Source organism: Heterocephalus glaber, unplaced genomic scaffold (assembly GCF_053883595.1).
Source record: "Heterocephalus glaber isolate CG9 unplaced genomic scaffold, H.glaber_assembly_v1.0 deba00001447, whole genome shotgun sequence".
In the NCBI taxonomy this organism is placed as follows: Eukaryota; Metazoa; Chordata; class Mammalia; order Rodentia; family Bathyergidae; genus Heterocephalus; species Heterocephalus glaber.
This window is the reverse complement of record NW_028258299.1, coordinates 8,752,714-8,770,670: the sequence shown is the minus strand read 5'-3', so window position 1 is coordinate 8,770,670 and position 17,957 is coordinate 8,752,714. Positions and strand designations below refer to the sequence as shown.

Genomic DNA, 17,957 nt, shown 5'->3' with positions numbered 1-17,957 from the left:
GTATAGTTGGGGGCATTAGTATTTGGTGCATATATATTTATGATTGTCATCTCTTCCTCTTGGATTGTCCCCTTTACAAGGATGTAGTGACCTTCTTTGTCTCTCTTAATTACTTTTGGTATAAAAGGAAGAAAAGGTCTAAAGGAGTAGGGGAAGTGGTAGGGGTAGGGGAAGGGGAAAGGAAAGAAGGGAAAAGAAAAAAATATGAGAAAAGGAAAAAAATGGAAACAATCTTTGTAAATAGGAAAGGGCGAGGGGTTGAAGGGAGGGCAGGGGAATGGGGAAAAAATAAGAAACAAGATATGTCATGTAAAGGTACAAGATCGCAATGATGAATATAACTGTATTGTGTACCTAAAATGGACCAATAAAGTTAATGGGGGAAAAAATGGTCTCTAAGCCTTGTGTTACATCAAAAAGTGGAGCCACTCTTGATGAGAGGTAGGAAGAAGCATTCTGAATAGAGAGAATAGAATGTCCTGAGGCAGAAAGATGATATATATATATATATATATATATATATATATATATATATATATATATCAGTATATATTTTCTTGGCTTAAAATGAGTAAATCAAAAGATACAGTATGAGAAAATCTTGTCCATGATGCCAAAGACCTTATTCCTAGTTTCTCACCTCGTACATGGCAGGCCCTCCCTCTTTTCCGTTGTGTCCTGACCTTGCCTGAACTCATGGCTTTCTCGCAGTGATTTCTCCATGGTGAACTAACTCTGAACTATCTCAGCACACTTGTTATCCCATTTGGAATGGCGACACACAGGAAGAGCCCACAGAGTCCAGTAGGAAGACCCAGGCAGGGTGGTGTATCCCTCTAAATCCAGTACTGGGAAGGCTGATGCAGGAGGATCACAGCAGCTCAATACCAGCCTGAATTGCATAGTGAGTTCAAGAACAGACTAAATTACACAGCAAGACCGTGCCTTAAAAACAAAAAAAGGACAGAAGCAGCTCTACAAAGCCGGGAGTAATCTCTTCTTAATGCAGGCTGGGACACGTCAGCATCTTAGGAGAGAAACTGGTCAAGATGTGCCTGGATTACTGTTTCCCATTTGAGGTCCATTCAGATTGGCTTCGGTTGTCACTCTCAGGTCAAAGGGCGGGTAAATCAGCGTCGAGGGGGCTGGCCGTATGAACCGTCCAATCAGGTGTCCAGAGGAGGAACAGTTTCCTGGCGCCAAAGCCCAGATCCTGAGCACACTGATAAGAGAGAGTCGCCGCAGCTGGCTAGAGCACCTTGCTTTAGGATTTCTCCTGGCTGCAGGCTGCGCTGGAAGGACCCTGGGAGACCCTCCAGCCACACCATGGTGACGTTGTGAGACGAGTATTCTGAGCTGGGTGGGAGGGGACGAGGTTAGGTCTGGGTGGAAGCAGTGTGGACAGCAATGGCGGCCGGCGCCTCCCCGCCACTCCGAGTCCGTCTTCCTCGCGATCCGGGCGCCGTGTGCACCCTGTCCCTCCCGCCCTGCCTCAGGCGGGTCTATTTTGTGTACCCAGCACCCCGTCTCCCCACAGCCACCCCACCAGCCTAGAGTGCAGGCTCAGGCAGCTGCCGCCCACAGCTGCGTCTCCACCTGTGCGTGGAGAGTGGGGCTTGTGAAGAGACCCTGATTCGGGGGGACCGACCTGGGGAGCCGTGGTGTGCGGGACCCCTGGTCTCCCTCGTCCCTGCAGCAGACCTGGTGGATTTCAGTTTTGTAAATTTCTGTGATGCAGGGTGTCGAAGCCGCAATTTCTCGGCTCAGGCCAATGCTCCTCTGAGATGAGGTTAAATTTCTCAGATTCCAGCATGTCCCCACCTTGCAAAACTGAGGATAAGTGATAACTAATGCCATGAGGATTGGAAGAAAGGTTTGCCAGATGTGGTGCCTGCCTGAATCTAAGCACCCTGGAGGCTGAGGCAAGAGGATCGCTGTGAGTTTGGGGCCAGCTTGGCCTACCTACTGAGTTCAAGGCTAGCCTGAACTACGTAGTGAGACCCTGTGTCAAAAACAAAGGAAGAAAAAAAGAAAGATTTAACATTGCTGGTGATGTGAGACAGTCGTGGAGCCTTTGGTAAGCATGCGGTGAGCTCCTGTGTTACTTACACAGCAATGCAAAAAGTTACCATCTTAATAACTTAGGTGGCACCTGTACTAACAGCCCATTTAAATGAGGCCTTCCCATGCAGTTTAGACTGCTGAGAGAAGCGCAGGGGATGTTAATGTATTAGCAGGGGCAGGAGAAAGTGTTCCTGCTAAGGACTAGTCCAGAAGGGGCTGCCTGTTACATATACGGTGTGAAAGTGATTGAACTCGGGCATCTACAGGGACCCGTGAATTGGTAGGAGTAGAAAGTGAGAGGGACTCATCTCCTATAATTGCTATGGTCTTTGGACTGTTTATATAGATAGTGTGCTAAGAATTAAAATGGTGACTTAGGTGGACTTCATATCAAGGTAGAGATGAAGCTTAAAATGTGAGGTCTGCAGATGTATGAGTGGTTAGAGATAAAGGGCTTTTCTCTGCAGGGAGAAGCAAATGGGAGGAGAAAGAAAGTGAGAGAGGAGGGATGGTGATGGTGGTAAAATCCACTGGAACAACGGAGGTCTTTCCCTGAGGTCAGATTGTTGTTTGTGTGACAGTAAAGGAACTGTGTGCGAGCTCAGTCTGAGAATGGGTCAAACATCACAGGCCTTTAGGAATGAGGAGACATAAGAGTTCGGTAAATATGTCTTCTGTTAAAATTGATCAGTTCACTTAATTAGTTTTTGTTTTTGGGGACAGGATTCTGCTGTGTCATTCAGGCTGGCTTTAAACTTACTATGTATCCCAGGCTTGTGTCCAACTTAGGTGATCCTCCTGAATCAGCCACCTGAATACTGAGACTAGAGGTCTGTGCCAGCACACCTAGTCCTAATTGTTTTTGAGGAAAAAATGGAAATTAGGAAGCTGTCTGACCTTGCCTGGATTAAAAATATCATCATCTAGGGCCAGGGATTTAGCTCAGTGGTTTCGCCGCCTGCTGCGCAAGCGCAAAGACCTGAGTTCGATCCCCGGTACCAAAAAAAAAAAAAAAAATCATCATCAAAGTGTGAAGGGAAAGGATTTTTCCAGGATACAAAAGATTTCAAGGTGTGGTTGATGTTTTTGTTGTACAGAACATTGAATTCAGGACTTTTTCTCTGAACTACATTCTCCACACATCTTAATATTTTTAAAATTTTGAGACTAGGTCTCACTGTTTAGGCTGCAATGAACTTTCAGTCTTGTTTGAACCTTCTGGAGGGCTGAGATGGCAGGGATGTGCCACCCTGCATGGCTAAGATGGAGGTTCCTTAATCTCCAGCACTCACCAGGGTTACTGTGAAGTTAAATGAAATGTAAGTGAGGCACAGTCCTGCTCACCTTTTATCTCAGCCACTGGGGACCCTGAGGCAAGATTATTGCAACACCAAGGCCAGCTTGGACAATGGAGCACAACCCAGATCATTAAAGTAAAATTACTGGGGCTCTATCTCCAATCTCAAGTATCTTGTATAACCTACTTGAATTCAGTTTCCACTCCGGAAGCATAAAAGAAAAAGTGATAAGTATCCGGTGGAAAATTTACTTTGATTTTGAATTTTATACCATTTGCCCATGAAGGATCTGTGATACAATACTTGCTCAAGATGCAGGGCAGCAGCAGTAAGTGACTGTTGTCAGTGATAGGATACAAAGTAAAAACAGCCAGTGATTTACAGTGCACAGTATTCACTAAAGGACACGAGATATTTAGTATATTATTATGAAATAAGCTATGTGTTACATTTTCTCATCCCCAAGTCAGTGTATGTGTGTTTATCAGTTTTATAGGATCCGTGACTTAGCAATAATGTTTGGTCGACTATGTATATTCAGTTCATTTTGAATACATTATACTTTCAACTGCTCTTGGGTTGATCCAGATATTTTCCCTTAGTAAGTCAAGCAGCATGTATAGACTTATTCATTCCTTCAACTCATTGTAAAGTGCTCTGGAGTGCTGTATACATTCAGTTCTTCCAAGGATACATTGTGAACGGTGCTTAGATGAAAGTATTTCTCTGGGTTTTGTTTTCTGGTTTTGGTTTGGTTTGATTTGGTTGTTTCTTCATTTATTTTTGTATTATAGAGAGCTGCACTTCTCTGGTCATACCTTTGAATGTTTGTGATGAAAAAATCAGGTTTAGTTGAACGATAAAATGTACAATTTACCACCAGAAATGGACAATCAATAACATGTTCCTCTTGATTTGTACTGTCAAGCATGTCAAATCTCAATTTAGGATAAAGCAGAAGCATTTTTGATGTTTCTTGTAAATTTAGTGTGTCTAAATGTTGTCTCCCGTTCATACTTAAATGACTGTAATGCTATAGTGTGTCCAGGAAAAAAAAGGGAAACTTCTCTTTACATTTTTATTTGAGATTAAAAAACTGCAGTGATGTCTGCTGTTTTTTCAGAAGGGATTTTAGAAGTTCTTTCTCATACTTATAGTTGGTTCACTGGTATTATAAATATAGTTTTATTAAAAGTATAATTTGAAGAATTTATAGCACATCACATCATGAAATCTAAGTCTGTACATTATTTTTACATATTCAGATCATCTCCTTATTTCAGTTTTTTTGATTTTTGGTGGTTTTTTTTTGGTACCAGGGATCAAACTTGGAACCTTGCGCTTTCGAGGCAGGAGCCAAGAGGCAGCACCACTGAGCTAGATCCCTGGCCCTTTTGTTTTTCTTTGTTTTTTGAGGCAGGGTTTCCCTCTGTAGTCCAGGTGACCTTGAACTCATCATGTTGCCCAGACTGGCCCAGAACTTGTATTGATCATCTGCCTCCACCCACCCAAGTGCTGGAGTCATAGGCATGTGTTTCATGCTTGAGTATCCAATTTTGATCAGCTGTGGTAATTTCTCTATGAATATATTGCAGATTTTTAAAGAATTTGTTGATAAGGCTTTGTAAAGGTGGATATATAAATGCTCGGATGTGTACGACTAAGAGGTGTTGATAAGAATCTTTCCTTTACAGTCAAGCGATCTGTCAGGAGGATTTTCTTCCACAAAAGAAAACATTGGCACAGATTGAGACAATAGAAATTGCAGAGTGGGCAATTTGTTAGCTCCTTTTAGGGCTGACGTTAGAGGTTTTTGCAAAAAATGATATAAGTTCAAGCTTCTAATAAAATATATTTTAAAAATGTAATTTCCTAAAATGTTGATCATATTCACATAATATAGGTACATTCTTGTACTTTTGATTCTATTAATCACAATTTTTTTAAATTTTAACATCTACTGAGTCAAAAACTCCTTCTTAAACCTAAACAAAAGACCTTTTTGTTTCTCTGCTGTAATTAGGTGCATACTGACCTTAAGAAAAGGATCAGGAATCCATTAGCTTTATTATATTTACATAGTTTTAGTGAGTATTAAAACTGAGAAAAACTATAATTTTTTCCATTTGATCTCTGACAGGGTAGGTGTTCTTGTCATTGTTCTAAAATGTCAAATCTTGACATATTTATCATCTATGGATAATGATTTTGCCCTTTCCATTTTAATCCTTATGTCAGCTATTTCTCCTTATAACAGGACACACGAATTTTGATTTCATGTGACAGAAGAGTGGAGATAGTGAATATCCTTGACTTGTTTCTGCTCTCAATTCATGTTGAGTGTCTCCGTTTAGCGTCCCATGTGTTAGTTTTATGCTATATGTGCTTTATCTAGTTATTAATCCCTTCTGACTGATGCAGTGGCCGATTTTCCTCAAATACCATCTCTCCATTTAAATGTAGCCAAAGGTATTTTACAGTAAGGAACAGTGTGAGAGAGCAAAGATAAATAATGCAAATTTCCATAATTGGTTTACCACTTCCAAGCATCTTTAGCTCATTGTCTACTTTCTTCTGGAAAGAAAACTGGACTCCATGGTTTGTGGTGTCATCTGCGTATTTTCTTTCCTCATCTGGTGTAAGGGAGGAACCGGAAGCTGTGTATGCCCTAGGTTTCAGGAACCCTCTTGTTTCTAAAGGGAAAAACCTCATTTTTAAAGTCCTATTTTTAAGTGTTTGTTACGGTACCATTTCATCTGTGCTACACCCTAAGTACATTGTGTTTTCATTTTGTTTTGGATCACACAGGTACAACAGCCATTCTTATAAAGAAATACTCAACTTTTTTCAGTTTAAAGTTGTATTTTGTTGTGCTGCTTACAGTTCTCCCTTTATTTCAGCCCTCAATCTTGAGGGCCTTAAGTGAGGTACCACATTATCTGGCTTGCTATCTCATGTTGAATTGACATCTTGGTTTCCTCCAAGGTAGCTGGAGCATACACAAAGGCAAGCTGATACTCAAGCCTAAAAAACGCATCACACTAAAAATTTGTGAAGTCAAATATAAAAGAAAGCCAAACTCAGGAGATCTGTACCCATTACACCTGTTAGAAGGGCTTTTTGTTTTTAGACAATCGTGTATAACCTCTGCAGCTCTACTTATTTTGATAGTGTTGACACACAAGTGACTCTGTGATGTTCACATCTGCCCCTCATCTCTGAATGATTCTCTTCTTTTCTGAAGGCATTGCCAATTAGCCATCTGCAGCCTTGACCCTCAGTGCAAAGTAGATTTCCCTGGTGATGGTCAGTCAGATGTCCCACATTGGAAGGGATGTGACAAACGAGTGGAGTCAGTGTTACAAGACCTTTTTGCCAAATTTGAGCAATGTCAGGGTTTTAGAGTGGCTTTTATGCTGAGTTTATCTAGAGTTCACTGTCAAGTTTAATCTTGTCTTATTTTATACTCAGCACCCTAAAAATTTAGAAACTTGGAAAATAGTTATAAAGTTTATAAGTAGACATAAAACAAGACAATCCAGTCCTTACGGCAGACTTGAACTAAGAAACATAGGAAGAAAGCCAGCATGTCAGTTAAGCAAGTTTAGTTCTGTCAGAAAGGTATATTAAGCAAATACTTGAGAGTCACCTCTTCTAAAATGATGTGAATCACCATTTCAGAAAAAGCACACAATCTAATGCCAAGACCAAGAATTACATTTTAGGAACACCTTTATAATTTTATAGGTGCACATACAGAATTGTATGCAGTGTGGAATACAGTGTGCAAAAACTAATCTATTTTGTCAACTAAGAACATACATTTTGGGGCAAGATTGCCTCTTACATTGAATTTTATTCAGACTCAAGTTAATGCATAAAACAAAACTGTCTATTCCTTCTAATAGACTTATTAAGAAAGCTCTCGAATGGACTTATTTTAGATCATGTGTATTGAACAGAAACTTTTAATTGGTCCCACTTCTCTGGTATAATAAGCCATAGGGGATGTTGAGTAGAAAAACCAAGTAGAAGCTTCCAGTCTTGGTGAATCATTCTTGTTTAAGAAAGCAGTCCTGAGGACATTTTGGAACAAAACAATACTGAAACTAATGCACTTGTGACAGACACAACAAAGGGATGGGAAATAGAAATAGGAGGAAGGAGGCCTGCTACTTACTAAAAGCAGGAATTGCGGTTTTTTCCATCAGGGATTTAAAAGTCTTTTTGGGGGTTGGGGGCCAGGGTCTCACTATGTAATTCAGGCTGGCCTTGAACTCACTAGGTAGCCCAGGCTGGCTTCATGGCAATCCTCCTGCCTCAGTTTCCAGAGTGCTGGGATTACAGGGATGCACCACTATGGCGAGCTTAGAAAAACTTTTTTTTTTCTTTTACTAATGATTGCTAAATACTGACTCTTACAACAACTCCCACTGATACTGGAAGGAGCCTTTATAATGACTATTGTGATATAACATTTTCTGAGAAATTAAATAATTTAGACTTTTAGATAAAAGAATGCCCAGGCAGTGCTGTATGAATGTATTGCATATTATCTCAATATTTAACTCTCATTCCCAAGAGTCTTTAAGATCCTAACACACTTTAAAAAGTTTAATTATATTCTTTAATCTTTTAAAATAATCTTTACAGAACAGAGTATTTTCTTTATTTTTAAAGTCAAACACTGAAAATATAATTCTTTTTTTTTTCTTTTTTTGGTACCGGGGATCGAACTTGGGTCCTTGCCGCTTGTGCAGCAGGCGGCAAAACCACTGAGCTAAATCCCCGGCCCCCAAAATATAATTCTGATTGGCTAACACTGGCAATGAGTATGGCAAGAGTTGAGTACACTTTTGTTACATATTTTAACACATGTATTAAATCATGTTATCAAAAAGGCATTTGGTTTTATAATTTTTAGTTACAAGGTGCTCTTATATCTAAATTAATCTGGTACCATCTAAACAATATCTAAATATCTAAACACTAGCATATCTATGTGTACAGTATAAATATATCTAACTTGCATATCTAACACTAATATATCCAAATAACTAAACACTAGTACACATTTGTGCTACCACCCATAAAATACAGACTTAAAGTCATCATTTACCAGCTTTAAAAATGTTATTCTATTGACATGATTTCCATTTTTACAGTCCTAAGCAATACTTAATCTCATATTTGCATATCTAAAGGTAGGATTCTGGTTTGTAACAAGGTGAGAAATACACATCTCAAAAGAGATTGCCTAGTTTAAATGAGTTTGAATTTTTTAAAGCTTTTTTTTTTCCGCATTAGTATAAGTTTATGTCAATTTAAAAGCTTTTGCCCCAAGTTTTAAGATATTTCTTCTTGTTCTAAAATTTAGATATAGCTGGTCAGAAGTTATACATTTGTCCTGGCTCTGCTGCTCAAGGTCTGAAAAAAACAGCATTTTAGAAACAAAACTCCCCACCAAGAAAAACACAAAGGCAAGTCACTTGTACTAAAATATCTTAATTTTTTCTTGTTAAGGAGTAGAGGTGGTAGGATATAAAAGAAAGAAATTCTCAGCAAAGAAATTTTGATTAATATCCTGAAACGGGTGGTGTAGAATGAACCAAGGACCATTGGTCAGAGTGAGGGGAAGTTTAAACCGCAATAAAATCACCAAAATTAGCCAACTAGCTGCATGATCAGTGAGTACAGAAGGCTGTTGATTGTATCTAATCCAGAAAAGGGCAAAGCAGGTATGGATACTATCTTTATCAAAATTATTCTGAAGAAAGTTCTTAAGGACAGTTCCATGAAATCATAGTATGTCTGTATATATCCATTAAGTCTATATATTCAAGGGAGTGGTTCAGCTCAGAAATTTCTTTGTTGGTTTTTTTTGTTTAGTTGATCTATCTTTTTGTGAAAGTGGGATGTTAAAATTTCCTACTATGGGTACATTAATGTTTATTTGATCTGTTAATTTCAGCAGTTTGTTTTATGAAGATAGGTGCTCCAGTATTTGATGCATATATGTTTATCAATGTTATCTCTTCTTGTTGAATTGTCTTTTTAAGTAGTATGCAGTGACTTTCTTTGTCTTAATCAGTTTTAACTTGAAGTTTACTGTGTCTGATATTAGAATTGCTACCCTTGCTTGTTTTTGGAGTCCTGAAGCATGAAATGTTGTTCTCCTTCTTTTAATGTTTAACCTATGAATATCTTCTTGGATTGAGTTTCTTGGACACACCAGATTACTGGACTCTGTTTTTGATCCAGTCTGCCAGCCAGTTTGTGTCTTTTAATTGAAGAGCTGAGGCTGTTAACATTGAGAGATATTAGTGAGATATGTTGGTTATTTACTATCATTGCCTTCTTTTTTGTTCGTTTGTTCAGACAGGGTCTTGCTGTATATAGTTCAGGCTGGCCTTGAACTCCTGGCAATTTTCCTGCCTCAGCCTCCCAAGTGATGGGATTACAGGTGTGTGCCACCATGCCCAGTTTATTATTGCCTTCTTTATCTGATGATATATTCTGTTTTTCTTTTCCTGATGTTGTTTGTTGCTGTTTATCCATTGACTTCACTGGTTTCCTGTGTGTTTTTAGCTGTGTCCAATTAGTTGTTTCTGTTGAGAATAGTCTGAAGTATTTTTCTTTAGAGCTAGATTAGCACTCATATCTTCTGAGCTGGTTTTTGGAGGGGCTTTTTTCATGGAAATACCGTATTTCTCCATCTATTTTGAAGGATAGCTTTGCTGGGTATGTTAAAGTGTGTTGGAAATTATTTGCTCTTAGGGCTTGCAATACTTCACTGCAAGCTTGGGCCGGGGATTTAGCTCAGTGGTTCTGTCGCCTGCCTTGCAAGCACAAGGACCCGAATTCCATCCCTGGTACAAAAAAAAAAAAAAAAAATTCACTGCAAGCTCTTGCACTACAGGGTTTCAGCTGAGAAGTCAACTGTGATTGTAATTAGTTTATCTTTACATTGGATTTTTGGTTTTTCTCTGGCTGTCTTGGACTTCATTGAGGATATGCCTTTGTGAGCTTCTTTCATCATAGGTTTTGGTGCTCTATATGCATCACTTACTTGTATTTTAATCTCTTCCATGATTTCTGTAAGAATGTTACTGCATCCATCTGTGTTATCGTCTAGTTTTTCTCTAGCTCCAGTTAACCTTAGGTCGATCTTCTAATAGTCATCTAGTAGTTGCTGGCCAATCCTCTCTCGTTCTCTTATTTTCTTTTTGGATTCTTTGAGCCCTTTGTCATAATTCAGTATTTTGTCTTCAATATCAGACACTGTCTTCACACTGGTCATTTCTGCAGTGTATGAAATCTATAAGTTTTTAATTTCAGATATTTCTGTCCGACATCTTTTTCAGGGTTCTCTATCCTTGTTGACTGTGTCATTCAAATTTTGAGCTGTTTTGGTTAGCTTGTTCAGTTTTTTCTCATTCACCATGGGCATATTGAGTGAAATTTCTGCGAACTGTTGTTTCATTTTGTCTTTGAATTTATCTGTTTTCCTCATGCTTTTAAGAACTTTTCATAGATTTCTGCTCGCTCGTGTTTGTTTTCTTCTCCTATTGTGACCCCTTGCTCTGTCTTCTGAGAATTGGAGGTGTTTTGTTGGAGATCTTCTATTTCCTTGCTTCCCCATTCTCCTTCATATACATATATATGTGTAAAGAGAGACAGACAGAGATAGAGTCTTTTTAACAAATGATATATGCCCTCTCTTTTTTTCCCTTGTTTTTTGGGGGGGTTACTGCAAGTTGATGACTAGAGAAATGAGAGTTTGTGGTATGTATGAAGATTTTTAGTAGGATGTTGCATCCCTGTGAATACTTTTCAGCTTTATATGTTCAGTGCTAGTATTTACTCCTTCTGTTATTTACTTGATAAATATATATTTATATATTTGTGATAATGGGAGATGGTTGGATGAGTAGTGTTAGATACTAAGTGAGAATTTTGATGGGATTATAGTAGATAAGAAAAGGTTGATGAGGGATTTGATTTTATTGGAGACTTTTAGTTGAGTTGGAGGTTTAGTATTTTGGCGGGGGAGCGGATCCTTAGGGGCTTTTATTTTCCCAAGACTTGAGAAGGACTCAGTCTCCAGCCTTAAAAGTGTCAGAGAATATCTTTAGGAATCAACAACCTGTTGGATGCAAACTCATGAGCATAAGTTAGATACATCCTTTTACTAGGTTTAATATGTCTTCTGGTAACTCCAAGAGCTCCCCTGAGTTATTTTGTAGCAGTAGTTCCTGGAGGGTTCAGGCATGTTCAGGTGAAACTTCTATTTCTAGCCAGCCTGTTGAAAAAGTTACCTGAGCATTTGGTTTTACAAGCAAGTCATGGGCTAATAGAGAAAGGGGATACTCAGGCATATGTGGGCTATTTTAAGTTCATGTCACCAAGGTAGCATTCGAAAGGCTTTAGAAAAGGCAAGGTAAGGCTCTTCCAGATACCCTCATTACAGTCATAAAATTTTTTGAATCAGGAGATAGGTAGGTGTTAAGGACAGAGTAAGTGTCCCTATACGTATACACAAGAAAGTCAATAAATTTGGTCTACATTGTTATTTGTACCCAGGCTCCTATGGAGATATAATGAGAGGTCATGTTAAATCTAAGAAAGCTCATGGATTTTTCATTCACTCAATGAATTTTTCATTCTTCATCCAAAATTCCTCTAATTCTGACATTTGGGTGACAGAGTTCTTACTTTGTTTTTATAATTCTTTCTTCAGTTTTGGGAAATCATTAATCCAGTGTCCTTCATCCTTGCAATAACTGCACTGATTCTTTCCTGGAGGTGTCTGTTTATTTACTTTCTTTGAGTTATCCTTATAATCCTTTCTGCTTTTTCTTCTCGGTTTCTGGGAGTGCTGCTACCAGCAAGGAAGCCTATTGTTTATTTTCCATTGTTTCTTCAAATCCTGTGCTTGATCTGTTATTATAAACTTTACAAGCCATTTCTATTAGATGTGAAGTTGATATTCCCAAAGCACCATCACCTTTTGTAGTTTCCTTTAAGTATCAGCAGCGCTTTGGCTGGTAAAAGTCGTGTTTACCATTTTTTGATTTTTCTGGACCTTCAGCACTGATATCCATATACTGTCGGTATACCTGATAGATGGTGCTCCAAAAATTTGGAAGAATTCTCCTGAGGTTTTTCGGCCTCCTACACAGTGTCATCTAAAATGTAGGAGAGGCTGACACATTAAAATGGAAAGTGCCCTGAAGCTTTAGTTTCTCAGCACTAAATAGTTCTGCTTCGAACACGCACAACTCTGTCAGAAGACGATCTGAAGTCCCCAGGGTGAAGTGTCCTGGCAGCTACAAGGACTGGTCCAGTGTGTGACCCAGTAACGGAGTTGGCCTTCCCCCGGACAACACCTCTTTGTGGTTCCCCCGCCATGACTGTCAGAGCGAAGGTTTAGTATTGAAAGCTTTCAGGAGATGCTCTGCGGGGGATAAGTGCGAAATATGGAGAAAAATGGTTTACTCCGTGATTGAGGAAAGCTGTGTGGTTGTGAGAATCTGCTAATAGGATAATAGGCTGGCTAAGATGTGGAAGAGCCAAAGGTTTAGGATGGGGAAGATCAAGGAATAATACTAGTAAAGATAGGAGTGACTGACTGTAAGGGAGCCAAGTAAGGTGATTTAAAAACTTGGCAGGAGGAGTTTACATGTTTGGAAAAAGAATAAAGAAATATGTTAATATTGATAGAGCACTGAGACATGGGAGAAAACCTAGACACCTATTAAATTAGAGCCAGTGAAAGAACAAATACACAACAGTAACAACATAATAAACACAGGAAGCCATGAAAGAGCATAGCAACCCCATATTACCAAATACATCAAGAAACATACAAAAACTTAAACCAATATAATATAATGTCCAATGCAATCAGAGATTAACTATTCCAAGGAGACATTGCATGTGTGATTGCCAAGTAGCGTCTTTGCCCGAGGGGCTTAGGGCCCACAGCCCAGGAACTCCTCTGATCCCTGCATTGCTATACTGAAGTTAACTGAGACTTGGGACTTGCTTCTGTCAGGTTGCAGCCATTCTTGCAGAGTCTGACCCAATACAGGTTTTTGGATTAAGAACTCTTGCTGTCCCTCTCCCTGTGTGTGATGGTAGGTTCAGCAGACAGGTTCACTGGCACTGAATTGTCCAGAGTCAGGATTCTTCCTGTGCAATGAAATCAGCTGCGGTAGTAACAGGCTAATCCATTACAGTGGTGTCTGTCTGAGCTAGTTGAGAAGTAACATACCGTGAGACCCTCTCTTGGGTCTTCCTTTAACCTCGAGAAAAAAATCCACAGTCCTAGTGTAAGCATCACAACATCCTAAATCTGGATGCATAATTAATGTGCACTAAATATGCCAGTGTCTCTTCTACTGGTGAAAAACTGGCATTCAACAGTAATTTCATATCATCAGTTATCTAAAGCCCAGGGATTTGAGGACCAGATAATGCCAGAATGGGAAGAGAAGAGAAAAATGAGGGAAAAAAAAGTTTTGTTTAAAAGTTCTTTGCTCTGTGGTATGGGAAGGAGGAAATAGGAGCGGGGGGCAAAGGGTGCTGATATCGTGAGGCTGTTATATAATTAGAAGAGAGTAAATGGGAAAATGGGGTACAAAACGTAGTGAGAAATAGGGATGGGAAAAGGCTCTACAATTGATGTAAATTGATATAAATTTTAGAGAAAAAATTAAAGGGAAAGGAAAGAGTAATTAATGAGTAAAACACAGAAACAAGTCAGCTGAGGAGATATAGATAAAATTAGGAGGGATATAAAGGAACAAGGGAGATTCCCTTACCCTCTATAAACTATATTGGGAGAAAAAAGGCAAGAGGGACAGAAACACACATACGCCTACAAGCTCGTAAAAGAAAAAAGGGTAAAATAATGAATAAAAGTATAGGGGGAAATTACAGTAGGAGGAAAATCGAGCAGAGTAAAACATTAAAAAGTAAAATATAAAAAATAAAAAACATTACAATCAAATAAAGAAGTTAAAGAAAATTTTCTGTTGTTTTGAGCATGTGGCTCTTTTCCTCAGCCTAGGTTCACGGAGCAGAGCTCAGGCCCAGATGTGTCTTTGTTCACCCTGGAAGTCTAAAGTGGAAGTCCAACCTCAGGGCAGTGCTGGTTGTAGAGATCTGCTTACAGTGGGAACATGGTGCCAATGTGAACTTCCAGTCCTGTGTAACTCAGGCTCAACCTGGCCTCTGACCACAAGAGCTGGGTCTGTATTCACCAGCCCCTGCCTCTCAGTGGGACTCCACCAGGCTGCTCTCCAGCTGCTAGCAGTCTACCATGATTGTCTTTCCCCCATTCACCATTTGAACTTGTTGCCCTTAGCTGCAGTATTGTGTTGCCATCCAAGATGTCACAGCATCATGGATCATTGAGACCTCCACTGTGACCAGTGATCTGGGAAGTTGTTCCATTCCCGCACACCAACTGCTGACTTTTCAGCAAGCCATTGTGGGCTCATAGGCAGACTCACTCAGGGTGGTCTTCATCAAGTGTGTAGTGTTTTGTATAAAAAAGTGGACTGAGAAAATAATGTTTCATTGTTACAGAAACTGGAAAGGTATGTTCCAACCTGACTGCTCTCCCATCTTATCTTTTTAATCTTTACATGCATTAGTTCATTTTTGCAGTACACTGTAATTATGTTCCTTGTGGGGAGTTGGTTAATGCCGTAGATTAATTTTTCATGTCCTTATCTTCCCTTCCCTACCCCATACCTCCATCTCTTTGTCTTTTTTTCTTTTGCAAAAGAGTGATCTTGCTTTTTCCTGTTATTACAGTAATGGCTGGAGTTTTCTCTACAGCATCACAAACAATTGTTACTGTGAGTATTTATGGCTATTTTCTTATGAATGTCATTATTGTGGTATCACAAAGCATTTGCCTAAGAACTAGTAACAAGCATAGTTCTAAGAGCTTCAAATAAATAATTTCACCCTAAGAAGATAGAAATTTTAGTTTATTTTTTAAGATGAAGAAACAGACCAAGATGTGATCTTGATTTACTGTCCTTTTTTTTTATTAGTAAGAAGGAAAAAAACTTACTAAATTTGAAATGAGTGGGGGTCAAAAGTGTAGTTTTCTCCAGGAGAATGAAGAAACTAGTGTATTGTAGGAGTGTGGAAAGACATAGAAGAGATTAAGAGTCAAATTTGGGTTAGCACCAGTGCAATGACTCAGCATTGCAAACACTCTGTTCTTAAAATATGAGGAGGAAATAGAAGTGTGAGACAATTTAGCACAGCCCTAGTGAGTTATATTAAGTGACTTTCACGCTTCTGATGAGCCAAACTAAATATTTTTCTGTATACTTTGCTGAGTACTCGTGTCCTTTGAAATGGACTAGGCATCAGAGTTTTTAGCAGATGCACAAAGATGCATGGAAGAATGCAATGAACCACTTTAGGGCATATTTCTAGTGATCTTCTTCCTTGAAAAGTATTGATAAAATAATCTACTGAAGAGGTCAGAATCTGCATGTTATGATTAATGTCAAAACAGTCACCTTGCAACAAAGCCTGCAGAACAAGGCATTTAGAGGCTTTTTTTAATCCATAAATTGACTGCATATGAATAGTGTGGGGTTTTGTATACAATGCAATATTCTTTAGTCTCTAAAAAGGACATCTTACCATCCATGACAGTATGTATTAACATGGAGATTATAAAGTAAAATACTCTAACCATAAAAATTACAGCATGATTACATTTGTACTTATCATTGACAACAGTTAACTAAACAGAAGCAGGGAGTTTAGGACTGCTTTTCATGTAAGGGTTTAAAAACTGTGAGCAATTAAGGAACGATACAATATATTTCTACTATGGTACAATCATTTTCTGGAGCTCTGCTTGTGACCATGGTGAATGTTGTACTTCCCTACATAGGGTTAAAATTGCTAACAGAGTAGTTTTGAATGTTTCCACCATACCCTCAAAAAAATAATTTATTAGGTGGTACTAGACAGATGAAGGGAATCATTTCTCAATAGACATAATGCTTACATATTTAATTATAAGATTTCAATACATGAAATTTTTCTTGGCCATTTTGGCTCAAAGAAATTAATTAAATATTGTCAATTTAAGCAAAGTTATAATGATTCACTACAAATGTTTCTAAAAATTCAATTGTTTACTGTATTTTTAGAAAACTAGTATAATTTTGCCTTTAATTTCTGAAAGAGAATTAGAATATTTTAATCAAATTTATTCTACATTCATTGGAAATGTAAAACAATTGCTTTGGGGATATAATTTGGGAAAATAATTGACAGCATCTATTATCAGGGTGTCCCACACATGACTGTAAGCTATACATGTGTTCAGAAAATTTTCTATATGTGTGGGTGTTAGCTTATTTTTATGTTTGTAAATATTGCATGCTTCTCGCAATTTAGTAAAGGTTTTCTTACAGAAGTTGTGAATATATTCTATGCAGATGACTGTTTTTCCTTTGGACCTGTCTGTGAGTCCCTATGTACTTACAGTTTGAATTACATGTAAAAAGATATTTGTCATAGGCTTCATCTGAATTTATTGACACTGACTCAGGAGAGCACCAATTAATTACATGAACTTCCATTGGTTACCCATGCCAGTAATTATATGCTTTATTGAGGGACATGAAATTGGTAAACACACTTCGGTAGGTACGTCATTAAGACTGGAATAACAAAAGATACTGTTTTCCCCTATCTGGCTGAAGCATTGCTGCTGGTGTATCATTCACAAATGAAATGGTTGTAACTACTGTTTTTTAAATTGCAGCTGCCCTAAAAAATAATCAAAAGTTTTTTGCTAAAAAGAATCAATTATTTCTCACAATTGGAAAAGCTGATAAATCCAAGATAAAGGCACTCAGTAGCTTACATGTCTAGTAAAACATGGGTTATAATTGATACTTTCTATCTCTGTCCTCACTTGGCAAGAAAGGGTTTGGCCTCTTATGGATTCATGGGAAAATGTGTGCCCTTATGCCAAAGGAGATAAAATAACTCCTTTTTAAAAGAATTCTTCTTTTTGTAAAATGTACACGTGCTTTTTTCACCATCCCTTGAAAACTTGAGACAAAGGTTTGCGTGCCTGCCCACCTGCCCCAGAACTTTGTAACAAAGGGCTTTCCCAGATCACAGAACTCACTTTGCCTAGCAACCAGGATCTCTTTAAATTAGCCAATCAGGTTAGATTGTGAGACCATGCTCCCACCTATAGAGCAAGGCACAGTGGTGATGGCATCTCCGGGACAAAAACCATTTGTTGAATGCCTTTTTTTCATCTATTGATATGATCACATGATTTGTGAGCTTGTTTCTGTTCATGTGATATATTTATTGATACATGTGTGTTGAACCATCCTTGCATCTCTGGGGTGAAACCTACTTGGTTATGATGTGTTATCTTTTTGATGACATGCTGTACTCTGTTCACTAATACCTTGTTGAGGAGTTTTGACTTTATGTTTATTAGGGAGATTGGCCTATAGTTTTCCTTTTTAGTTGGGACTTTCTCAGATTTTTGAATCAGAGTGATACTGGCTTCCATAAGTG

General features: G+C 38.5%; 1 protein-coding gene across 3 annotated transcripts in view; it reads left to right on the top strand.

Annotated features, from left to right (window-relative positions):
• Nucleotides 1–1,185: 1,185 nt before the first annotated feature.
• LOC101718326 (zinc finger protein 124-like) overlaps nucleotides 1,186–17,957 on the top strand; it is a 47,982-nt gene continuing 31,210 nt past the window's right edge. For 2 of the 3 annotated variants that reach the window (XM_013067410.3, XM_004869599.4), the window contains exons 1-2: nucleotides 1,186–1,329; nucleotides 15,189–15,232. In XM_013067410.3, coding sequence (XP_012922864.2) covers nucleotides 15,191–15,232 — 42 coding nt within the window. In that variant the 5' untranslated portion in view covers nucleotides 1,186–1,329; nucleotides 15,189–15,190. The remainder of the gene's footprint in view (nucleotides 1,330–15,188; nucleotides 15,233–17,957) is intronic. The other variant, XM_021248206.2, reaches the window with a different exon arrangement.